The 25,382-nt window shown below is 44.6% G+C and overlaps 1 protein-coding gene and 1 long non-coding RNA gene across 4 annotated transcripts; both read left to right on the forward strand.

Moving 5' to 3' along the window:
* Positions 1-346: 346 nt before the first annotated feature.
* Positions 347-1,558, forward strand: LOC115277762. Its single transcript, XR_003902506.1, has 2 exons — positions 347-881; positions 1,336-1,558. It is a non-coding gene; the product is annotated as an uncharacterized LOC115277762 (long non-coding RNA).
* A 486-nt stretch (positions 1,559-2,044) lies between these two features.
* Positions 2,045-10,433, forward strand: TGIF1 (TGFB induced factor homeobox 1). Of its 3 annotated transcripts, XM_029922124.1 has the most exons (4): positions 2,045-2,450; positions 2,702-2,885; positions 8,357-8,583; positions 9,364-10,433. In XM_029922124.1, the coding sequence occupies exons 2-4, from the start codon at positions 2,870-2,872 to the stop codon at positions 9,937-9,939; spliced, it is 819 nt and encodes a 272-aa protein (XP_029777984.1). In that variant the 5' UTR covers positions 2,045-2,450; positions 2,702-2,869; the 3' UTR covers positions 9,940-10,433. The 3 variants fall into 3 exon arrangements, with proteins under 3 accessions (XP_029777984.1, XP_029777983.1, XP_029777985.1); XM_029922123.1 differs by lacking the exon at positions 2,045-2,450 and having other exon boundaries at positions 2,571-2,885; XM_029922125.1 differs by lacking the exons at positions 2,045-2,450; positions 2,702-2,885 and adding an exon at positions 4,881-5,209.
* The last annotated feature ends 14,949 nt before the right edge of the window (positions 10,434-25,382 follow it).

Below are 25,382 nucleotides of genomic sequence, written 5' to 3' on the forward strand. Positions count from 1 at the left end.
AAACAAGTCTGGGATCCGCCTTGGGGGTGGGGGTGGGGTTGAGGGTCGGAGAATCTACTGGAGAGCCATCACCCGGAAAGGTGCTGGTGTCCCTCTTGGGAGCGTCTCTCCAGATCACTAACAGCTTTAATGGGATTCGCTCGAGCACTGGCCGGATCAAGCCGGACCTCCAGCAATAGAGTTTAAAGTTCGACTTTGTTTTCCCTCGCAACTTGAAAGAGGCTTTTAATGCTCCCCGTCTCTTCCCCTTCCCCTGTAGGTCGTTTCAACTCTCGGTTTCCATCCGCTTGCCTGAGAATCGCAGTTATTAGCTAAGTTCACTTCGACGAGGAAAAAGATACCTTTGTGTGCCTAATGAGAGCCATCGCGTGGCCAAGGATCACCACGCAGACGGAAACAGTTTTGTCCCGGGCTTCTGTAAGCGGGCAGGGGGAGGGTTAAGCCTACCCGAAGGCGTGTTTTGTTGAGTGGCTTCGAAAGCGGCCGAGGCAGCCGAAGCAGCTTTCGAAGTTAGCAAACAAAGCGTCTCCCCAGTAACCGCCCGGTTGCAGACCAGGCTCCTGCCCCTCAGACCGCGGAGTCGCAGCGTCGGCCGGCCCCCGGCTCCTCCTCCCTGCGTCTCTCCTCCCTCCGCTCCAGTTCCCCAACGGAAAAGAGCCACCAATCCCAGCAACAAACAACCCTTCAAATGCTGGGACGCCGCGGCCCTCTAACGGGCGGCCTCGCCTGCTCCCCGCCCCACATCTGTCCCGCACTCGGTCGCAGCAGCTGATTCATCTCCAGCCAGGCCCGGGGAAGGAACTGCGCTCCAGCAAGTTGCAGAGTAGCTTCCAGGCTGGTGGTTTCCCCTAGGACCATGCTTCCCCCCTCTGCCGTTTTAGGTGTGTGTTCTCATAGGTGCCGAGCAGTCGGCAAACCACAGAAGAGAAAAAAAAAAAAATCAGAAGGTTGCTGCCTTCTTAGAATGACGCTTTTCTCCTTGTTTATTCATTTTAAGTTCTGTAATTGGTAAAACCACCCAAGTTTTGTAAACTCTGGCCTTAATTCACTCTCGAGGCGGAGGTGTCTTTTTTTGGGAAGGAGAGTGGGTGGGAGGCTGGCTTTAATTTTCAGTGTGATCCTAAAACAGAGGCTCCAAAGTCTAGTTAGTCATCGTTTGGCTGCCTCAGTCCTCCTCGGGTTTAACCTTATTTCCACGGAGCTTTTCCTGCCGGCTTCTCCATCGAGGTTACAAAACAAAAACAGCACAGAGGCGAAACTGGAGGCAGCCTCGGGCGCTGACGTCTCTACTTAGTTTATTTACGGTTTGGGTGTTTTTTTTTTTTTTTTTTTTAGGTGATGGGGAAAGTCTCAGAGGCAAGCGACAGTTCGTTTACTTCAAAACAACGGGACACACGCGAAAACTAGACCCAGCGGAGAGGGCGGGGAGGGGGCAGGCGTTTCTTGAGATCAGCCAAACAGCATCTGGTCTTTTTAAAAGGGTTATCTCATCAAGGAACTCCAGTTGGAGTCCTAACTCTCAACCAAAATAAACGAACAGGAACATTTGTTTGCTCAATGGCTAGTTTCTGTTTGAGATACCCGAGGGGAGAAAGGGTCCCCTAACAGAGTTTAAGTCCTAAAAGTAGACTATTTACCGAAACAGATGAGCAGCCCCGGTGTGGTCACCCACCCCCTTTCCTTAAAGGCTGCAGCTTGCCGGGGTCCGAGAGTAGGCGTTTCACGCCGAGTTGCAGGCGGCCGGGCGCGCGCCCGGGCAGTCCCCAGGCTGAGACTTTTAAAGAGCATGTGAGCATGACAAGTGTCTGCCGCAACGTGTTAGATTTTGAAACTGCCTTGCAATCCATTCCGGAACTCGCAGCTTTAGCCTAGGGTAACAGACATTCGCCTGGGGTGTCTGTGTCTCACTCTCCTCCCCCAACCGCCCCCCCTCCCCGCCGACCCCGCCGTCTCTGTTGAAGGAAGAGCCCCGCGAGGAGCAGGGTGCGTCGCGCCGCGCCCGCTTGTCAATGGCAGCCGCACATTCTGGAAGAAGTTGGTTCTTGTCTTGAATACTTTTCCTACGGTGCCCCGCCCCTTGAATCAGAAGCAGCTGTCCTCTGCTTGCAGCTACAGAGGGGACGGTGGAGTTTGAGGCAGCTGTCAAAAACGAGAGGGAAGCCTTTTCTTCCTGGGGTGGAGGAGGGGGCAGCCTTTTTCCATCTGTTGCAATTTCCTAACCAAACGCACCCTCGCCTGCCCAAGGAAGAAAGGCCCAAAGGAGAAACCCGGGCGTTAGGCTGGTGCCGCCGCCGCCGAGCGAGGGATGCGGGCGGCGTGCGCACAGCAGGGAGGAAGGATCGGGTTTCTGGGCTCAGCCGCCCCCACGAGGGACGGGTGACAGCGGCCAGCCAGGCGCGGAGTGAGACAGCGCGGCCCGGACGCTGGGTGCTGGCCTCCCAGCCTGGAAGGTGCGGGGGAGGGGCGGAGGAGCGGCTGGGCGGGCGGGGGACGGGGCGGGCGGCTGGGGGCGGAGGCAGGACCTCCTGTACCTTCCCTCTTCGCCTCTCTCACTCTGACAGCGCCGAGGTACGGCGGGCAGGAGCGGGGAACAAAGGAGAGGAGTGGGGAGGGGTGGGAGTTGGGCGAGGGAGAGCCCCCGGACGACTGCCTGGAGATCCCGGCAGGAGGAAGCCCAAGTGTCACTTGAATTCCACCCAAGGAGCGAGCGCCTGAGATCCGAGCGCCTTGATCAGCAGTAACGGCTGAGCGCGTCCTCTAAGTTACGGGAGAGTCGGCCGGGAAGGAGGACAATCGCTTGCCCCCTCCGCCCCCACTCCTGGCCCCTCGAGACCCCGGCATCGCCTAGCGCTGGAAGGGGAGCTCCAGAATGAAAAGCAAGAAAGGTAAGACTCCACGGACTGTGCGCGCCGAGGGCGCGGGTCCGAGGAAACGTGCTCGAGGGGCCCCGCCAGGCTTGGGGCGAGAGTGACTTGGTGGACTTTTCAGCCCGGGGCTCTCAGGCCGGAACCGCGGCCGTTGTCTTTGTTGAGGCTGCGTATGAAACGGAGGTTGCTGTTTTCCTTCTAGACACAACGTGAGGGGCTGTTGTGGGGAGACGGGCCTCTCCACGCTGCTGGCACGTTGTCAAGAAACACGCTCAGCGCCTTGTTTGTGCGCCTCCAAGTTTCATTGTCTCAGCCGCCACCCCACGCTCCGCGGAGCCGCCGCGTGGCTTCTCGTTGACTCTTGCGGTCGGGGGTGTGGGCCCGCGTCGGGGGTACCCCCGCCTCGATTCTCCCAGGCTGGACCCGGGACGGTCGGGACCGCCGAGCGACGGCGCCTTTGTCTGAAAGTTGGGCTCCCGGGCCCCCACTCCCTCCCAGTTGGGTCCCGGCACTCTCTTCGCTGGGAATGAGGTGTTTTCACAATCGAAGGAATGTGACTTTGCCCCCCAAACCTCTCTCGGGTGTCGGTAGCTCTGGAAAGTTCGACTTTTAAAAACTCTCAGACTCTAAAAGGTTTCCCACGATGAATTTGGGGCAAGATGAAGAGTTAGGATTGAGGGCACACAGCTTAAAGCAGCGTGTGTTCAGACCGAGTCCAAGTGTGACAAGCAGGCTTGGTTGTAAGTGCGCAGAATGAGTCTGTCATTTTTTCCACGAAGCGTCCTGGAAGCGTTACAACTAAAACTTGCCGTCAATCTGGTTTAAAAACAAAATACACAGAAAGAAAGAAAGCAAAAACCCCACCGTCCCAAAAGGTCAAAGAATGTTACCTCCCTTTTGAAGTTAACTTTTTTTGAGTCCCTGACTGGGAGGAACCCCGAACGTTCCGTGGTGAGCCAGAGTTGGCTTTTCTGTTGTGATTTATGTGGAGTGGTTCAAAACAGAAGTTAATCGCTCAGGGAAGCCAGAGTGGGGGCGGGTTGGCGGGGGGGGGGGGGGGGGGGGGGGGGGGGGGGGGGGGGGGGGGGGCCGCTGCTGCGCATGCCCAGGAGCGTCCCCGAGTTTTTGTAACTCGGCATTCTTTCAGACAAGTCCAGCGCATACCGTGAAAACCCAGTATTGTTGGTGGGGTCGGCTCCAACCCGAGAGGGTGCCCTCGGCCACGTTTTCATCTTGGTGTTTTGTAATCTTTCATGGTGGCTGGTGGCTTCCAAAGACGCGGAGCTTCCCAACCCGTGGTTTCCCAGCCAGAGTAAAATTGAACGTCAAAACCCGGGGCATTCAGAGTGGTTGGTGGTAGGACTCCCAGCGTCCCCTCTCCGGGTGACAGTGAGAACTGGGGGCTTACAGGTTCGGATGTTTAACGGAGCTCGGTGAGAAATGCGCGCGGGGGAGCGCTCAAAGTGGTGTCTGGAAGGCTGTGTCACCTCGACTAGGACTGACGGGTCTAGATCCTTAACTGGGTGGCGTTCTCCCTCTCCGGGTGGAACTGATGGGAGTCACTGGGGGTTTTGTTTTGGAAAAGTGGTTCTTGTGAGCCGACCCCAAAGCTGGGCGTCCGCCAGGGGCGGGCTCCCCCCTTTGTTCGGGCTCCGGTGGGGAAGGTGTTGAGCAGCCAGGCAGGGCCCCCCCCCCCGGGTGCCCTCCCGCGGCTCTCCTTGTCCCCGCACCTCCGGAGCCTCCCTCGGATGCCTCCCGGTCCCCATCCCTCCACCCCTGGTCTCCCAGCAGAGAAATGAGGCTGGAACTCGTCGGTTGCTGGCTGGGAATATTAGGGGTCAGCGGCCCGGGGCGCGCAGGGTCCTGCTCCTGAGCGCCGGCTCACGGAAACAATGCAAGGTGACGTGTTGGAGGGGAAACTTTGCGACTGGTTCCGAGCTCGTGCGGGGGAGCCGAGACTGCTGAGATTGCCGGGTTTCTTTCCCTTTTTAGGTTTTCCCGGCAAACCTATGAGGGTGGGCAGACCCTTCCGAATGTTGAGATTCACTGCCGCCTTTCTTAGTTTCTTCTGTAATCTGAAACTCCTGAAGCCCTCTGGTTGTGCAGTTGGAGGGGCCGATTTCGGTTGGGGTGAGGAACTCGAAAGAACAAAAGCTCCCTGGCTGTCCTCCCTCCCCGGCCCCTCCCTCTCCTCAGGTCCTCCTCCGTCGGCCTCCCCGCCCCCTTCCTAAAACGGCCTCGGAGGGGGCCCACGTTCCGGGTCTGCTCTGCCAGGGAGCAGACCCGGGAAGAGGTCTGTCCCTCTTGGCTCGTGGAGTTGGACTGTTGTCTGTTCTAGAAAGGTATGAAAATCTTTTCCAAGTTTTCTTGAAAACAAAAGCACCTTAAACTCCATTGCAGAGCCAGGGATTTGGTCCTGGTTGGTGATAATAGTATCTCGTCATTATAAAGCTGAGGATGCCAAAAAGGTCTCCTCACCCAGCAAACAGCTTCAAAATGAGCAAAGACAATTCAGCGAGGAGAGTCCCCGACGTCTTTTTGTGCCTAGTTTCTGACAATTTGGAATTCTTGCTTTAGAACTGCTTAGGGCTGGCTGGGTCCAGCCGAGATCACCTGGGTGTCTGTGCCTGGGGTGTTAACTACGATTCCTGCGGCATCTCCTGAGATATTTTAATCAGGACACTTGTTAGGTTAGGTTTCCTGTTTCCTAGTTGTTTGCTTGAACTTTTACTTCGATTATTCTGATTTCAAGATCCTTCTCTAGCCTCTTCTAGATATTTTTAAAAGTCCAACATCACAATCACGTCTCTGGCCTTCCCTCGCCCACCCCCCACCCCCAGTGCCTAATAAGAAAAGATGGATTTTTTAGAGCTGTGGGATCCATAGGCCATCTTGTGGGTTTCTAAACATTTCCTTGTATGTGGATGGAGTAAAAGAGGCTTGTGATCCCCTCCCCCTCCACCACATTTTTTAAAGTGTAAGCAGAGCAGGACCTTTGGAAACAGGCGGTAACCGGGAAACTTTTCAAAAGCTCTTTTACAATAGGAAATGAGTAACTTGGAAAAGTCTTTTTGTTTTTCCAAGCTGAGCCACAATCCGGAGGGAGAGTTTTAATGAAAACAGTCCTGACAGCAGCAAACGTGGTTTGCTGCCGTGAAATATCAGCTGGTCTGGCCAAGGAGCTGAAGTCTTAACTTCCTGTTACTTCAGCTTTTGTGCACATATTGGAAATATTTGTTAAAAGGGCCAGAGGCCTGGCATTCATTTATTTAAATGAACTGAGAACAGAGTAAAGTCACATTGCAGTTTAGCATTGCTTAACTGAAACCTGCTTTTGTGTGTCACTAACCTATTCTGAAGGATCAGGCTTCTTGTCAAACTAAACAAGCAGATCAAAGGGCAGGCTTCAGGGTTTTTTTGTTTGTTTGTCTCAAACTCTTTGTTATTATCAACTTACAGTTGGGAATTCACTGTTCAATGAGCAAATTTTCACACTTTTTCTAGTTTAAAAGCGCAGGAGGGAGATTATAGCTTCCAAAAGAGTGTCTGGCTTTTCTGACGTTGAAGAGTTTAAACAAATTGATTTATTTAAATTTGCCTTAGTCATTCAATTACTTGACACATTTATAAAATGTTAGATTCTTTTTATCAAAGTAAATGTAAAACAGGAACTCACTTATAATTTCTTTTTTTTTTTTATTAATAGCTCTTTACCCAAATTTCAATAAAGGTTTTAAAAGTCTTATCTCCACAGTGAAAGCAGTTTCAGTTTTAAATGTGCTTTTTTTTTTTTTAACTTTAACTTTCTTTTTTTTTTTTTTTTTAGCAGTTTAATCTTCTGGGACCGGGAACATCAAACATCAAATTCCCTTTGGTTAAAATTTAGGATTCTCGTGTGGCTTATTGACAGCCATTTGTTAAGCCTTGAGCTAAAATGAATTTGCAAGATCATCCTACTCTTTTGTTAGAACTTGCTTTACTTTGTCTTTGGAAAGTTCCTGCCTTTTCTGTGGACACTCCCTCCAGCATCTTCTGCCCCCTGCAGTCCAAAACTAAAAACGTGTTGCCAAGTAAAGTCAGACTCAACTGTACGCTAGCTCATAAACAAATCTTTGAATGAGTAGCTTTTGAGTGTTAAAATACTGCAAAAGGATGTGTTAAAAAATTATTTTTAATGCCTCAAATGGCTTATCACTATGTGGGACATTCTCTTCTAATTTTTTATGAAGGCAAACCAGTCTGAGTGGCATCTACAAAGTCAAGGGTGCATACTTTTCCATTTCGTGTTAATTTTCTTTATATAGAAATACTGGTATTTTCCGGCATGATATACTTTTAGATTTTAAAAATTCTAGATTGTCTTCAAAACAATTCTCAGTCATTCAGAGTTGCCAATTGTAGTTTTGAAAGGGGGTCATGGAATTTGTAATTTAAATTTTCTAAAGTTCAAAATTATGTTTAAATGTGAAGGGCCAGATCTGAATTCTTCTTGACTCCAGTCTATTGTATGTGATGCAAATATTCTCTATGGCTTGTGAATTCTTAAAATTTCTGGTAGGATTAAAATACTTACTGGGGTCTGAGGGTTACTATTCCATTTTCTTTGTCATGTAATAATTTAAGACTGAACTCTACTTATTGGTATGTAGTATTCTAGATGATTAAATTGCTAGTTGAAATTTATAGGAATTTAAAAATGTAATCCGTCTTAGGCATCTTTTGACCTCCTACTCAAGTGCTAATAGTAGAAAAATATTTTTGTGTAACAAAACTGAAAACTTCAGTGGTCAGTTGTGTTTAGTAAAAGGTTGACCAATGCTGTTCATTAAAAGTAGGTCCCTAAGTTTTGAAGAAATGTAGGTTAGCAATGAAAAAGAAATGACCATGGAGTTGGCAGAAAATGTTGACATATATTTTGCTTTTAGGATACCAACTGGGTTGTATGTGATTTTTCCCTCCTTATATCCATGGAAAAAAAAAATACATGACTCTGCCCTTTTATTTCATCCCTTCAGTGGAAGAAGGAGGAAGAATAGCATTTAAAATGTTGATTAGAACACTTGGATTGTCTTTCCTAAGTTAGCAATGACCTCAGAAGGTGGCTAGACACATTCCATCTGCTCTAACACCTTTCCTGTTTCGCGTGTGACAAACCATTCACTTTGAGCACAGCTCTGTCTCTGCTGCACCGGACTTTTCTGAGCATCATTCCACAGGAATGTGAGAAGTTAAATTCTACAGGAAACTGGGTATGAAAGGGCATCTGACAATTGGTGGATAATCTATAATGTGCCACTAGTCAAATTACTCTTGAGGCTTTGACACGTGCTCAGATATTTCAAGGTGGAAGACACTGGTCCTTCTGGTCCTTCCCTTGGCTCTTGGCAGTTGAGAAAACATGGTTACACACTCAATGCTACGAGATAAGCTTTTGCCGTAGGTGCTCCCCCAAGAAAAGTGGTTGATGGCTGGCCTTTGTCCTTTACCAGGTGTTGTGGTAGCTTCAGGCAGTGAAACAGAGGATGACGACAACATGGACATCCCCCTGGACCTTTCTTCCTCTGCTGGTGCGGGCAAGAGAAGGCGCAGGGGAAACCTACCCAAAGAGTCTGTTCAGATTCTCCGCGATTGGCTGTATGAGCACCGATACAATGCCTATCCCTCCGAGCAAGAAAAAGCATTACTGTCCCAACAAACACACCTGTCTACACTACAGGTAAGGAAAAAAGAAGAGTAAGTGTATGCACGTGGGTTGTCTCTTTTCCTTTCCAAAGTCATTTTATAGCATTCCTGTATATCAAATCATGAAATGCCTCCCCACCCAAAAAGAAAAGAAAAAAACAAAGAAGGAATATCTTTTTAGTGCTGAAAGCTAATAACTGGCTATTTAGAGAAACAGACACCACTTGACAGTCATCTGTCCAATAACATTTCCTTTAATGCCTAAAAGAGCCTTCTTTTATGCAACAAACATAAAGAAGAGGTTAAATCTGCCTCTGTTGCCCAGGAAACTGGTTTGATATTTAAACAAGGACAGACTTCAGTGAGGTAATTCATGTTATGTCTGTTGACACAGTCATTTGAACTGGGAAAAATCAGTAACGGGAGGAGTGGCCCTTTTCATACAGGAAAAGTTTTCCTGTAGTTGATTAACTTAAATGCTGGGGCAGTAGGTAATAGGTTAGTTCTGCTGGAATGTTAAAGGGTAAACTTACCTCCCCAAAATCATTTTCATACATTTGAGAATTTTTATCCTTTTCTTCCTCCTGAAAAGGCTTAAGGGTGATGAGATGAAAAAGGGAATTTGTGTTAGAAAAGGAAGAGGCTTATGGCAGGAAGCAGCTCTCTTGGCTGAGCTCACATAACTTAGTAACTTTGGAAGTTCCGATTTAAGCCTTTTCATGCCTTCTTTAATGCAGAGAAAGATCAATTAGGCATCCGCAGAAGGTTCTCAGAACGTGTTTGCTGAGTGTTAAAGCGACCCGTGTGATTTCAGGTCTGTAACTGGTTCATCAACGCCCGCCGCAGGCTCCTCCCAGACATGCTGAGGAAAGATGGCAAAGACCCAAACCAGTTCACAATTTCCCGCCGTGGGGCCAAGATTTCTGAAGCGAGCTCTGTGGAGTCAGCAATGGGCATCAAAAACTTCATACCAGCTCTAGAGGAGAGCCCATTTCATTCCTGTTCAGCTGGACCAAACCCAGCCCTAGGGAGGCCGCTGTCCCCAAAACCGTCCTCCCCAGGATCAATACTGGCTCGCCCATCAGTGATTTGTCATACCACTGTGACTGCATTGAAAGACATGCCTTTCTCTCTCTGCCAGCCAGCTGGTGTGGGACAAAACACAGATACACCGCAGCCAGCAGCCAGCAGCTTTACAGACACCTCCTTCATGTACCCTGAGGACACGTGCAAATCCGGACCAAGTACAAATACACAGAGTGGTCTTTTCAACACCCCTCCCCCTACCCCACCGGACCTCACCCAGGATTTTAGTGGATTTCAGCTTCTAGTGGATGTTGCACTCAAGCGGGCAGCAGAGATGGAGCTTCAGGCTAAACTTACAGCTTAACCCTTTTTCAAGCAAAACGGTTTTCACAAATGTTGTTATCATTGCCGGGGTGATGGCAAGAGATGAACTGCATTATTTTATATATTTTTTTATTAATATTTGCACATGGGATTGCTAAAGTGAAGCTTCCTGTTACTGAGATGTCTTCAATGGAATACAGTCATTCCAAGAACTATAAACTCAAAAGCTACTGTAGAAACAAAGGGTTTTCTTTTTTAAATGTTTCTTGGTAGATTATTCATAATGTGAGATGGTTCCCAAGATCATGTGATTTCTCTCTCTCTCCTTCCCTTTTTTTTTTGTTGTTGTTTTTTTTTTCCCAGACTGTGCAATACTTAGAGAACCTATAGCATCTTCTCATTCCCATGTGGAACAAGATGCCCACATACTGTCTAATTAATAAATTTTCAATTTTTTTCAAACAAGTATGAATCTAGTTGATTGATGCCTTTTTTCATGACGTAATAAAATATTTTCTTTAAAGTTTACTGTCATGCAGAGTATTTTATTGAGGAGGCACCTAAAAAGGAATAGGAATATAGCACCCCATGAGCAGGAAGTTGGGGGTAGGGTGGAGTGTGACTTAGGGGGTGTCACCAGCTCTTTGAAGAACCGTGGACAACAAGCCAGTCTGTATAAACAGGATGTGTGATATTTACTCTTGATAGGAGGTATAAGCAGGCCCTTAAATCTTTACTTAAAACTGCATGACAAATTGAAATGAATTATCCCATCAATGCTTAGCTAACCACGAAACCCCATGGTGATCTGTCCTGCATATTTGAAGATCTGGCCAGTGTTGAAACAAGGTCTCTGAAGCACCTGATTATGGCTTAAGTTTTCAGATGCAAACAACAACCCAAGGAGTCTCTTGGTATTTCCCCTTTCACATTACCCTTTAAACAAGTGGTACGGTTAGGTGGGTTAGGTGAGCCTCTGCATTCAAATATAGCCTTAATTTGTACTGAATTCAACTTTGAAAACCTTAAAGCGTTTTCTAAAGTGATTAAAATAGTGGGGTTCTGTCTTCCATGGGATCGTTAGTGTATGAGGTTTGTTTTGCAAGGTCACAGTTGGTAAGAACTCGTGCCGTACACAAGTGGGGTTTGTTGGGATAGACAATCACTTACAAGGCCAGGATAGCCAGAAGGGCGTTGGTGGTGTTCCTTTCACTTACATGGTTGACCAGAGTTGTCACATGCCACAAAACCATTCTCTGGAGTCATGCTTAGTGTGAGGTTTCTTTGTTATTTTAGTCATGTTCTTTCCAGCCTTGCTCCAGCTCTGAACTAAGTTTGAAGGCACGTCAGAGCTTCAGTACTGTTGGAAGAATGTAGAAAAACTTCCAAATTTAAGTTTGTCTAATTTTGTAAACCTATTAAGGAAGTCCGTACTGTAGAAAGAGCTAAACTCAAAGGCTTGTAAGTAGAAAGGAAACATAAATCAGGAAAACTAAGAGGTGTAAAAAAAATAAGTGAGGTGAAGGTGTGGTGCTTTAGCCTTTGAAGAGCCATTAGTGGGCTGGTGCCAGGCACCTCAGGTCACAGGAATAGATCTAAACCAAAAAAAAAAAAAAGAGAGAGAAAGAAAGAAAAAGAATAATGAAGTGGATAAAAGGAAAGTATAAAATAAAAATGGAATGAACAAAGATGACTAAGAGTCATTACCTGCTCTAACAGCTAGATCAAAGGCTGAAATTCTTTTGAGTGCAGATAAGAGACCAGCAAATCCTGAAAGACTTCCCTGGTTAAGATGTTTCATTAATCATACTAGCAGGGGAAGGAGACCAGGAACCATGTGAGTGATTTAGAAGAAAAATGTCAAGGGTCAGATGAAGCCCAAAGGTTTACAAAAAAAAAAAAAAAAGCATCCTCCAAAATTGCCTGTTTTATTTGATTTTTTTTTTAATGTTTTTTATTCATTTTTGAGAGACAGAGAGAGACAGCATGAGCAGGGGAGGGTCAGAGAGAGGGAGACACAGAATCTGAAGCAGACTCCAGGCTCTGAGCTAGCTGTCAGCACAGAGCCCGACACAGAGCTCGAACCCACAAACCGTGAGATCAGACCTGAGCCAAAGCCGGATGCTCAACCGGCTGAGCCACCCAGGCGCCCCCTGTTTTATTTGATTTTAACCCCCCTCTTGAGCTTGATATATATCCTTGTTGATAATAAACGATTAACAAAACCAAAACAGGTAAATGTAACTGGAATGCCATATGTAAAAGACCATATAACTTCATGTTGAAGCCAAATAGAAATGAATTTTGGGCTTAGTATTTACATGATCTTTTTTCATTTACTTACTTTTAAACTAGTTGTGTTTTTGTGTTTAAAGTTCATCCCTTTTACATAGGATACTCTTGGGTTTTCCTTTTTTTTAAATCTGGTAACAATCTCTGCCTTTTACTTGGTATGTATATGTATACTTGATTTATGTTTAATTTTTTGTTTCCATTTTTTAAAGTTTTTGTTTAAATTCCAGTTAGGTAACATACAGTGTTACATATATTTAATATAATTTTTGGTATGGATTCAGTTTACCATTTGGGTTTCCTCTCTGTTTCTCTTTTCCTGCCTTCTTTCAGGTTAATTGAATATTTCTAGTGTTTCCTTTTAAGTTTTCTATTGGTTTAGAAACTATATTCTTTTTTAATGGTTATCCTGGAGATTACAGTATACATCTTTAACTTATCACAATCTATTTAGGGTTTATATTAGGTAACCTCTTGCAAACAATAGGCACTTTTAACAATATAGTTCATTCAGTTCTTTTGTTTTATATACATACTTTGCTAGGTATAGAATTAATCCAACAGTATAATGGTCTAATTTTTGCTTTAAATAAGCCCGTTTCTTTGAAAATTAAGGGAAAAGAGAATGTATGTAGTCTTTTATGTTTGTTAAATATTTATCATTTCTGGTGCTCTTCATTCCTTCCTGTGAATCCAAGTGACATGTTATCACTTCTCTTCAGCTTAAAGAATTTCCTTGAGAACTGTGCAGGCCTGCTGGTGACAAATCATCTGTTTTTGTTCATTGAAAATGACTTATTTCTTTCATCTGAAGGACAGTTGCACTAAAGATAGAATTCTAGGTTGATGGTTTTTGCTTTTTTTTCCCATCACTTTAAAGACGTTTGTTTTCTGGCTTCCATTGTTGGGGATGATCTATCCATTGTCACTGTGTCATTATTCTCTTGTATGTAATGTCTTTCTCCGGCTCTTTTATCTTTGTATTTCAGCACTTTGATTATGATGTGCTCAGGTATGGTTTCCTTTGTATTTGTGCTACTTGGGGTTTGTTGAACTCATTGCATCTATAAGTTGATGTTTCATTTTGTTTTTTTTTTACCAAATTTGAGAAATTTTGGCCATTATTTGAATTTTGTTTTCTACTTTCTTCTCCCTAGAACGTCAGTACATTTACATTAGATCACCTAACATTGCCCTACCTGTCTCCAGGCTCTTTTTTTCTTCATTCCTTTATCTCTTTATTTTTCAAGTTGAATAATTTGAAAGTTTTTAAAAAATGTTTATTTATTTGGAGAGGGGGAGAGGGAGAAAGTGGGGGAAGGGCAGAGAGAGAGAGGGAGAGAGAGAGAATACCAAGGAAGCTCTACCCACTAAGCACAGAGCCTAATGCAGGTGAAACCATCTCAGGAACCATGAGGTCATGACCTGAACTGAAATCAAGAGTGGAGCACTTCATCAACTTTTTTGTCACAGGCGTCCCATGTATTAAGTTATTTTTAATTCACTAATCCTCTACTGTCTCCAGTGAATTTTCATTTAGTTATTTTTTTGGCATATATAATTTTCATTTGGTTCCTTTTTATTCTATTTCTCTGTTGAGATTGCCCTATCAGTTTATTAATTACAAGTATATTTTCCTTTTTTTTTTTAATGTTTTATTTATTTTTGAGAGACAGAGAGAGACAGCATTATCAGTGGAGGGACAGAGAGAGAGAGAGAGAGACACAGAATCTGAATCAGGCTCCAGGCTCTGAGCTAGCTGTCAGCACAGAGCCCGATGCGGGGCTCAAACTCACAAACCGTGAGATCATGACCTGAGCTGAAGTCAGATGTTCAACCGACTGAGCCACCCGGGCGCCCCACAAGTATATTTTCTTATAAACCATTTATAATAGGTGCTTTAAGTATTTGTTAATTAACATGTCATAATCAGAGTCTGTTTGACTGGCCATTGCTTCAGAAAGGGTCACATTACTTTTTTGCCAGTCTGGTGGTTTTTTCTTTTTACTGTATGTTGGACATTGTAGATGATGCATTAATAAGGAATCTGGATTCTGCTACATTTCTCTGAAGAGTGTTATTTTTGTTCTGGCAGGCAGTTCATTTGGCTGGACTGAAACTTCAAAATCCGTCTTGCCTGTAGTAAATAGAAGCTCAAATGTTTGGTCAATTCTTCCAGCTTCCAGCCAATGCCTTTCAGTAAGTGCACTGGGATCTCCCTGCACAAGTTGACCAAGGATTTGGACAGAGTTTAGATTCAGAGTTTGAGGTTTGTTCCTTCTTCTCCCTCTTTTCTAGGATTCCTTTCCTAACTTTCTATCTGCTCTGCCAACTCCCAACTCTGTCCTTAATGTCTCAGGCCACTGAGGCTGCAGCTTTCTGCCGCCTTCTAGCCTTTTGAAGGAGGAAGGGAGCCCTGAGGCAGCAAGCCACAGTTTGAATGTCTGATCCCTTGAAGTTCCCTTCTTGTAAGGGTAAACAACCCTCCAGTTTCTACTTTTCCTGCTTTTGGTCACTCTCCAGGCCTCCCATTAGCTTTCTGTTTAATTTTTTGTTTACATTTTGTTATCATTACCTGCAAGGAAGTTAATCTGAAAAGAAAAGAAATAACTCCATTATTACTAGAAACTAGAATTGTACTTCAGTTACTTTTAAGAGTTCTCAAATTTATCTGCACATTGGAATCACCTAGAAAGCTTAAAAAGCAAGCCAACAAACAAAAACCCGTGGCTTGGATTATTGGCCATTGTTTTTCTACATAAGTAGTAGAACATTAGGGAGTTGATAATTCAATCTCTCTTCATACCTTAAGAGAATTATTTTTTTCTTTTGTTGAAATATTAGACCATTTTTGTAAAAAAATGTAATTTGATGAAGAATTATCATCTAGGTCAATTTGGCCAATCCGAGCTTAATGTAAACTTGGTATTTGACACTGGGGTCATACTATAGTATACATATAGTCCATGCAACATGTAAAATTAAGCCACTAACAAAGAATCCTAATACTGCAGGAAGATAAACATGCATTTGTATCAAATGAAAATAATAAAGTTTGTCTTTAGAAAATTGGCCAGAGAGTAAAAAGCAATGTTCAGAAATCAGGTTTTAGGTCTCATTAAATTCATTAAGAGAAGGGTGTATTGAATCTTGACCCCTAACTAAAACCAGACTGTCATCTGAGATGATTTTTATGACTCAGAGACTGAAAAAATATTCAACAGATACTTTGTGGTCAAAGAAATAGCTGTAATTTATGGTTGATGGTCACAAAAGAACAGCCATAAAGGAAGCATGATAAAGTGATGAATACAGCAATAGGTACTACAACGATTTTATCAAATGTGATGGAAATGGTTTCTTAATGAAATGTTTTATAGACATTAATAGAACATCCCACCTTTGAAGCACTGTGTGGTTGACTTGCAAAAGAAATCAAACTTCATGGTGAGAACATATTTATAAATTCATCAAAAAAATTTTTTTTAATGTAATTCAGTTTTGAGAGACAGCGAGTAAGCGGGGGAGGGGCAGGGAGAGAGGGAGACACAGAATCTGAAGCAGACGCCAGGCTCCAAGCTGTCAGCACAGAGCTCAACGCAGGGCTGGAACCCAATGGACTGTGAGATCATGACCTGAGCCAAAGTCAGACATTTAACTGACTTAGCCACCTAAAAGCACCCTGAGCACTGGGAACCTACTTACAGACATTGAACTAATAGCATACAGGTAAGGAAAATGAAATCATAGAGGGGTTTCAGAAGAAAATTGTTACCTTAGAAAGTTTTGCCAGCTTGGGATTGTTGTTTTTTTAATATCTTTTTTTAAAATTTATTTTTTAATTTATGTTTTTAATTTTTGAGAGACAGAGAGAGACAGCGCAAGCAGGGGAGGGTCAGAGAAAGAGGGAGATACAGAATGTGAAGCAGGCTCCAGGCTCTGAGCCAGCTGTCAGCACAGAGCCTGATGCGGGGCTCAAACCCACGAACCATGAGATCATGACCTGAGCTGAAGCCAGATGCTTAACTGACTGAGTCACCCAGGCACCCCTGTTTTTTAGTATTTCAAAATATTGTCTTTATAAATAAAATTACTGCAACTGAATATTCACATTTGATTGGATCATTCAATTTTACCGTCTAAGGACAAATTCAGCTTTTCTACCTTATTTCAAAGTATTGCATATATTTTTAATATAGTGTTATGCATTAATTTTTATAATTTTAATGTGAGGCTAGGGCTGGCACAGACTATAAATAGATAAGCAAAAGATAGTCATTTAACTTGTCACATATGCTTTAAAAAAAAAACCTGTCTTGCTACCTTTTGACTTGTTACTCTGATCATTGATGTTTCGTTGCTTAAACTTCTTGACAATGATTTTTGTTTTGAGATTTGATTTACTCAAGTGACTCCATGAAAAGCCAATGTATATTACATTAGTTAACATTCCCCTCCAACTTATATGTACACTCTAGAACATTACTTATTTAAAATTCTCTAATCAACAGTCCTTCTAGTTGTAATGTTTTCTATAAATGTATCATCTGTAAACTCAATATATTGCAGTGAAAAATGTGAGATTAATTAAGAAAGGAAACAGTATTTCTTGAACACTTTATATTATTTATCTTATTAGTATTGTAATACTTATTGGACAGTTTATATGCATATCTCATTTAGTCCTTACAACCCTGATGGGAGATGTTATTCCCACGGTGCAGCTAAGGAAACTGGGACCCCTCCCGATTCAATTTCTCTGTGGTTACTGGCTAATAAAGCCCACACTCACTAGGTGATTCTGCAAAGCTCTCCCTCTTTCCACACACTGTGCCTAAAACGGAAGAACTTGGAACTGTCCCATTTTCACCGTACTATTGTTTAATAAAGATCGGATGGTTGCTTTGGCTGATGATCACATGCAGGTTTTATTTTCTTAAGTACCTCAATTTCTTTTTCTGCTATCTATCAAATTCCCTGCCATCCCGGATTGCTTTATCCGTTGGCATTCTAGCTTCTCAGTGAGACTTACAGGATCTGACACATCCTCTTGATTTCCTAAATCCTGTGACTAGCCAGAGCCTGAAATAATGAACTCTCCAATGCCAAGAAATCTGTTTTGTAGCTTCTCTGCGTAAGTCTTAACACCTAATCTCTGATTCAGTGCATTTCATTTCCCTTTCTAAGTATCAGCTTTCTGAGCCTGCAACCTCAGGGCTACTAGTTTTTTTTCAGTACATGTCTGTTTGGTGTTTTTAATGTTTTTTTGTTTTTTGTTTTTTGTTTTTTGTTTTTTTACTAAGAGAAACTTTAGACTTATCCTAGTGTCTCTGTGCTGCTCCTTTCAATTTCCTCTGTACAAAAATTAAGTCTTTTAAGCTGTATTTTCTCAAATAGAGATGAGGGACTTCTCTGGGATGAAGTCATGGCTTCAAGAAATAACAAACACTCCTTTTAAAAGGAAAGTGAAGATTTATGACAGTGCCTTTCCACTCTTCTCTCCTGCAACCCAAAAACATCACCTTTTTTTGAAACCAGGCCATGTAAGCTGATTAGAGCCAGAGGTCTTAAATGGTACACACCAGGGGGCAAAGGTCAGCTTTAAAATAAATACCTCCAGGCAAAGAAAACAAAGCAGAACATTATTTCCCTTTCAGAGAACCTAAGATACAGCAGGAAAAAACTTAGTCTGTGCAAGTTTTCCAATGAACTTCCACTTCCAAGCTCGACTAAAAGGTTGACTTTATTTGGTGAAACGTGTTGCTATTCGCAGGCAGGTGCCCGGATTCACTTGAACCTGCAGAGATACCTTTGATCAGCTCCGGGAGAGCCGCTCAGGCTGCCCGGCTTGGCTCCGGAAACTTCAAAAGAACTGTAAAGCAGACTCTAATCTCAGCCTTCCTGTTTCTACGTCTGCCCACTGAGTTCACATAACAGCATGTTTTCCTTGAAGGGTGTTTTCCACGATTATACTGCCCTACTGCTAAACCCGCATCCAGGTACAGAAGTTCCTCCTTTTTGTAACTCAATCTCTTCAAATGGGTTCTGGGGCTCATTTGCAAGGACACTTACGTGATTATGTAAATCAATGCCTGCTGGCCTGCCTGCTGCTGGAAGTAACACTTCAGTTTAGGGGAACTCTGTTCTCAGGAAAGCAGCTAGGAAGTGCAACAGATTCTGTCCATGAAGCTGACACGCAGACAGTAGGTCTGGATAGTAACTGGGCCTCTGACTGGGGATTGGGGGTTTTGAATCACAAATATGGTGATGTCTCTTACCAAGGGATCCCAAGACATATTTATATGTCAAGGGCATCTCACCACCTCAAGAGTGAATGGTCTGATAACACCCAGTCTTCTTTTTATTTATTTTTATTATACAAACAATAAAATAAAATTTTATTTAACTTTTATTTAAATAAAAAATAATTTTTCATTATTTATTTTTGAGAGAGAAAGACAGAGTGCGAACAGAGGAGGGGCAGACAGAGAGGGAGACACAGAACCCCAAGCCGGGTCCAGGCTCTGAACTGTCAGCACAGAGCCCCACACGGGTCTTGAACTCGTAAGCCGTGATATCATGACCTGAGCTGAAGTCAGAGGCCTAACCAACTGAGCCACCCAGGCGCCCCAACTAGTCTTCTTTTTAAATTTTTATCTACGTATTTTTTTACCTTTTTATTTATTTTGAGAGAGACAGAGACAGTGCGAGTGGGGAAGAGCTGATGCAGGGAGAGAGAACCCCAAGCAGGCTCCAGTCAGCTAGCGCAGAGCCCGACGCTGTTGCCGAAAAAAATAGACCGGGCAGGAGAAAACTCAAGCGGCACGCGGAGACCGGGGAGAACACGGAGAACACAGCTTTGTCAGTCGGCGGGCTCTGTGGGATTGTTCCAGAAGACTGAGCCCCGAACGGAGGTTGTAGTACGCTTATGTAGTTAAAGAAGCCCACCCTTTCTGGGCAGAGGCGTTTAATGCTGATAGGATGTGTTGCGGGAGGGTGACTTGGGACTCTCTCTATGCGGAAGTAAGAGAGGGGAAGTGGAGAGGGGAGTTTTCCTGGCTTGGGCATTTCGCCATTTTGTCCTGTATGACCTCGAGAAGTTTCTTAAATCCATGAACCCGCAAGATCCTGACTTTAGCCAAAATCAAGAGTCAGATGATTGACTGAGCCACCCAGGCACTCCTGGTCTTTTTTTAAACTGATCTCTCTGCTTATTGACACTCAACTCCAAGCAAGACAAGACTTACCCTTGGGCTTCATTTCCCTTTCAAAGCCCATACAGTTGTGGTCTCCAAGATTTTGTGACCCTGCATTTGGATTTTTAAGAAATGCTCTATTTTTGACATTGCATAGGGAGGTATTTTAGAACAAGTGGGGGTGTGGGTGAAAGAGAAATCAAACTTACAAAGTCTCAAGCAAGTTACTTGGCATCGCGCAAAACCTCTACATCTGGTCAAAATAAATACCCCTTAAAAGTTTTAGAGCAAAGCAGATTGACCTACAAATGCATGTTGTCAGTGCATGTTGGCTAGAAGGAACCTGCCTCTCCACACCCACCATTACCTGGGCCGGTTCCGAGTGAGTCAGGAGTCCAGGCTTCCTCATTGCCTGCTGGCCGGTGAACGCCGATTCCAGCGGCAGCCTTTGATCTGGGCCGGCCAGCTCCACCCTTCCTGTTCTTCCCATCTCCTGGCTGCTTTCTTACAATAACCACCGTTCAGTTTCCTTCCCCCACTCTTAGTGCCGTCTTCCTTCCTTTTCTCTTGTTCTACAGGAAAGTGGTGTGAAAGCTTCAGAAACAGGTTCTAGGCTAGAGAGAGTGGTGACCCTGCTGAAGAAAGTATTCATTCTCTCTCTCTCTCTCTCTCTCTCTCTCTCAGACAAACCTTTTGAATTTCTACCAACAGGCATCATTTCTGAAAAGTTCAAAATCACACCAGTGCTTCCTTACTAAGGGGCTGACCATCCAGAGAGGTTTGCTTTCTCCTCCCTTAGGTTCACTTAGAGAAGTACTCTAAAGAGATCTCATTTTGCCTTCTAAGATTTTTGTTGTTGTTCTGGTGAACGATGCTAAAATTATGATGACTGTGGGACAGAAACAGAGGCAGACTTTTTCATCGTCTTCTTGGAGCTAGAAGGAGTTTTTGGGATCATTGAGATAAGAGGAGAGTAATGGGGTCAACGAGAAAACTGGTGGTCTGGGGTAGTCTGTTAACCTGCTCAAGTTATGTGACTTCTCCAAAACTGAGGCCCCTCATCTCCTTGTTTATCCTCCAGAGAATATTCTTAATATACAACAGTTGGTCTTTTACCAGAAACAATAACTGGTCAAATAGAACCTCATTTGTCTATTCTTGGATGTCTTGCTTTTGCTTCATTCCCCAGTTACGCGAGGACAATGTCTCTCCTTCCATTCTTGCTTTGCTCTGTTCTCCTTTTCTCTTTCTTTATCCCCCCTTTTAAATTTGTTTGTCAGCTTATTATGAAATTTTTAATGTTTATTTATTTTTGAGAGAGAGAGAGAGAGAGAGAGAGAGAGAGAGAGAGAGAGAGAGAGAGAGAGGATGAGTGGGGGAGGGGCAGAGAGGAGACAGAATCTGAAGCAGGCTCCAGGCTCTGAGCTATCAGCACAGAGCCCAGTGTGGCGCTTGAACTCATGAACTGTGAGATCATGATCTGAGCTAAAGTTGGAGGCTTAACCTACTGAGCCACCCAGGCGCCCCTTTGTCAGCTTACTATAAAGGACAATATTAAGGAAACAGATGAATAGCCAGATGAAGGGGTACATTGAGTGAGGTCCAAAAGAGTCCAGAGCCAGGAGTTTCCATCCCCTTGGACCTGCCAGGCACCACCCCACCGGATTCCGTGCCTTTACCAACCCGCAGGCTTCTTGCCTTTTGTGACTTTGACACATAACCGAAGCTGCCCCTGATGCCGGTGGAAGAGTACTGAGCTTTACTTCAGAGGAACTATGTGGTACTAGGCCGGCATGACACTAGCTTCTCGAAGCTGGTTTTCTCACCAGTAAAGCAGAGCGTAGCGTTATGCAGAGGATCTTCTCAGCCTCTGAAAGCACTAACCTTCTAAAGATATAAACAATAATACATATAGATCTGATAACAGTGTAGTTTATTTGAAATCAATAAAGGGTCCACAAGATATTGATCATAAGTAAAGGATTTCCTGTGTGATAGAAGGCAAATAAAAGGTTTACTCTTGTGGGAGGCACCTGGGTGGCTCAGTTGGTTAAGCATCTAACTTTGGCTCAGATCATGAGCTCACTGGTATGTGAGTTCAGGGCTCGCATCTCGTAAGTCTGTGCCCCACTTCTCTCTCTCTCTACCCCTCGTGGGATTCTCTCTCTCCCCCTCTTTCTCTGTCCCTTGTTTACTTGCACTGTTTCTCTCGCAAAGATAAATAAACAAATAACTGTTTACTGTTGGGTCTCAAAATGATGAAACATCTCCTTTCTTTGGGCAAAACTATCAAGAGAGGGATTGTAAACTTTAGGGATGATGTTTCCATCCAGGGAGGAGAAAAGCCTACGTGAAACTATTAAACTGGAGAGACCAAGTGTTTTGCTTTAGCAGAAGTGATGCAGCATGGTGGGGAGGGGAGGCGGGCACAGGAGGGGGTGCACTACGAGGATGGTGGAGGGGAGAAGAGGGGTGCAGAGTGCCAGGCCTGCCCTGCGAGAGACCAATGGTCATGTCCGCTCTTAGTGGAGACAGAGCCGGGAGGATCTCAAGACTTTCCTGATGACGACAGAGCTCCAGGAAAACCTATAGTTGATTAAGAAAATGACTGTAATTATAAACTTACTGAGGATCCAGAGGGGCACTTGAAAACCAGATAGGAAAGAACCTTATGGCTCCAGGTAATAAAAAGGTGAAGTCTTGCAAACTAAGATGTAAGGCTTTTGTTTTATTTTTATTTTTTAGAATATTAAAAAAAAAAGGAATGTTTAGTTATTTATTTCTGAGAGAGAGAGGTAGAGAATGGGCAGGTGAGGGGCAGAGACAGAGGGAGACAGAATCCCAAGCAGTCTCTATGCTGTCAGAATAAAGCCCCATATGGGGCTCGAATTCATAAACCATGAGATCATAACCTGATCTGAAACCAAGAGTTGGACATTTAAGGGACTGAGCCACCCAGGCGCCCCAGGATGTAGGGCTTTTATTTTTTTTTATTAAATATTTTTAAATATTATTTATCATTGAGATGGCAGTAAGAGACAGCATGATTATGGGCGGGTAGAGAGAAGGGAAGACACAGAATCCAAAGCAGGCTCCAGGCTCCGAGCTGTCCGCAGAGAGCCTGACATGGGACTCGAACTCGCAAACTGTGAGATCATGGCCTGAGCCGAAGTCGGCCACCCAGGTGCCCCAGGATGCAGGGCTTTTAAAACTGAGCTGCCTCTTCAGAGCAGCCGGGCCAACTGTATGCTTCCACATTAAGGATGTTTGAAGCACAGTGTAGGTGTTACCTGGGGGAAAGGGAACCTCAGCTATGCAGGTCTGACAGTTGTGTGCACAGAGAACGTTTACTTCGCGTTCAGGGCTCTATGCGGCAAAGGTGGAGGGGCAAGGGGTTGGGAGAGGCCCGGGGGTGGGGGTGTGGGCTGGCTGCAACAGAGCTCTGGCAAGCCGGGGAAAGGGACCGAAGGTTCTCTAGTCTGGCTGTGAGTGGAATCTCCTGGTGGGAGGGAGGCTCTCAAATACAGCTCTTGGGCTCCGGCCAGGACCAGCGCCGTAACTCACAGGGCCAAGTGCAAAACACACGTGTGGGGCCCCTTCAAAGAACAAGAAAAAACTACCATTAAATCTACTGAAATCTAATGCTTTTCCTTTCTGTTGTCCTGTCATGGTGTTTTCCATTTGCCATTTAACGTTGTTTTAAGCAAAGAAAAACTACAATTTTAAATTATTAGCATGAAGTTGTGCTGTTCTTCTTTATATGGTATAGTGCCAGCTATCAGTGGAAATAGAAGAGCGTACAATGTATATGGGATCACCCAAATGATGCTGTTTTTGTGTCATAGTTTTACACATACGTTCTGTTGTAACTGGAAGAGTGGAAATGCTGTGTAAAAGTAGCTAATCTGTTGTTTATCTGTTTCTTTTTTTTTATCACTTCTTAATGTGCCCACATCCTCCCAACATTCTCTACCTTTGGCTTACTGAACAAGGAAGGCCTGAAAGAGAAGGAACTATGGGTCATCAGTCCTTTCCCTTTCCTTTCAAGTCACTATCTTCAGAGGAAGAGGTTGGCTACTACGGGGAAGTCTCAAGAGCAGGAAAGAACCTGACAGCCTTCATATTCATTCATGCCTCCTCAAATGCCACTGCTTTCTTTCTCTCAATCGAATGAAAAGCATGGCTCCTTGGGGCCGTGAGCCCCTCCAGCTACTTTGCTGCAAACCTGAGACCTTTACCTGCACGCACTTTGAGTCTCACTGACCTCCTGCTATCTCCAGCGGGGTCTCCAGTGAGTCACTGGAATCCTGTGCTCCCGGGGCACACGGACTGCTGGCCACATGAGAGTGGGCCGGCAGGGACACACGTGACCCCTAGCCCCTTGCTCACGAACAGCCGCTGCTGCCCCACTGGACTTTCAAAACACAAATTCAGAGGTATACAATTATTAAGAATTTTAAGATGGTTAAAGTAATTTTTAAGGTTATTTATTTATTTATTGAGAGAAAGAGTGAGCACATGAGCAAGGGAGAGGCAGAGAGCAAGAAAGAGAGAAATAATCCCAAGCAGGCTCTGTGCTCTCAGTGAGGAGCCTCACACAGGGCTCGAATCCATGAACCGTGGGAGCAAGACCTGAGCCGAAATCAAAAGCTGCGTACTTAACCGACTGAGCCGCCCAGGCGCCCCTAATTTCAAGACGGTTATAAAGAGCATCAAACCAAGCACACGGCCCTCCTGCATGGGGCCGCATGTGACAGCACATGGCATGCCCATGAATAGCCCGGGCTCGACTTCCATATTCCCCACCCTAGACTTTATTACTAACTAGTAAATTACCTGGATTCTTTGGCCAGGGCTTCTGAAATGAAGGCAAGTGAGGGAAGTGAAAAAGGGCCAGGCTTCATCATCGCTGCTAAAGAGACAGAGGAAGGGGAACTCCAGGTTGCCCTTTCTTTCCCCTTCCTTCTTCATGTCGCTGTCAGTGTATGTTGACAGTGGGCTCAGCCCTGGGAACTCTAAGTGACTGTCGGAGATGCATCAGTGTCAGCTGTGCAAGAGAATCTGAGCCTGGGACAATGCAGCCAGTTACAATTAAATGGCAAGATTTACTTTCCCAACTAAGCCACAGGCCAGCACTGGAGAAACCCCAAATGGGTGCCAACATTTTGTAATGCTAAGACCTGGTGAGAGACAAGACCGTGTGTGCCTCTCCTTCCTCCCAGCCTGCATTTTGCCTTCAGCATTTGGAAGTCAAGGGAGCATGACAGAAGCCAGCCTAAGGTCAGGGGTTTACCTAATACCCCCCAAAATAGGAGATCCTGGTTTAGGTCCACTATCACTTAACAATCAAATCTAACTGGATCAATCCTAAACCCCACATATGGGGGGTGTTGGTGAAGAACACTTGGTTCTTGCTATCAAAGCTAATGTGTATTTTACCCTATGTTCACACTTCTTTTTTTCTTAGTGTTTATTTTTGAGACAGAGACAGAGACAGAGAGCATGAGTGAGGGAAAGGTAAAGAGAGAGGGAGACAGAGGATCCAAAGCAAGTTCTGTGATGACAGCTTAGAGCCTGATGCGTGGCTCAAACTCCCGAACCTCGAGCTCATGACCTGAGCTGAAGTCGGACACTCAACGGACTGAGCCATCCAGGCATCCCTACTTTACCTTGCCTCAGACTCAAATCTAGATTAGGTGGTATCCAAACTAGTTTTTGCACAACCTTTTCTGGAAATGGAAATTGACGATAGGAAGATTGTGGTTTACAAAAATAATACTTTCAGGAGAAGCTTGCTTAAGTCTATTAACATGGTTGATAAATTGCTTTTGTGGCTTGAGAACCATCAAAATGAATTGGTAGTACAATATTTCTTAAATTATTTTTTATGTTTATTTATTTTTGAGAGAGAGAGAGAGAGAGAGAGAGAGAGAAAGAGAGAGGCAGGGAGGGCCAGGGACAAAGGGAGACATAGAATCCGAAGCAGGCTCCAGGT

The sequence above is a fragment of the Suricata suricatta genome, chromosome 14 (assembly GCF_006229205.1).
Source record: "Suricata suricatta isolate VVHF042 chromosome 14, meerkat_22Aug2017_6uvM2_HiC, whole genome shotgun sequence".
Taxonomy (NCBI): Eukaryota; Metazoa; Chordata; class Mammalia; order Carnivora; family Herpestidae; genus Suricata; species Suricata suricatta.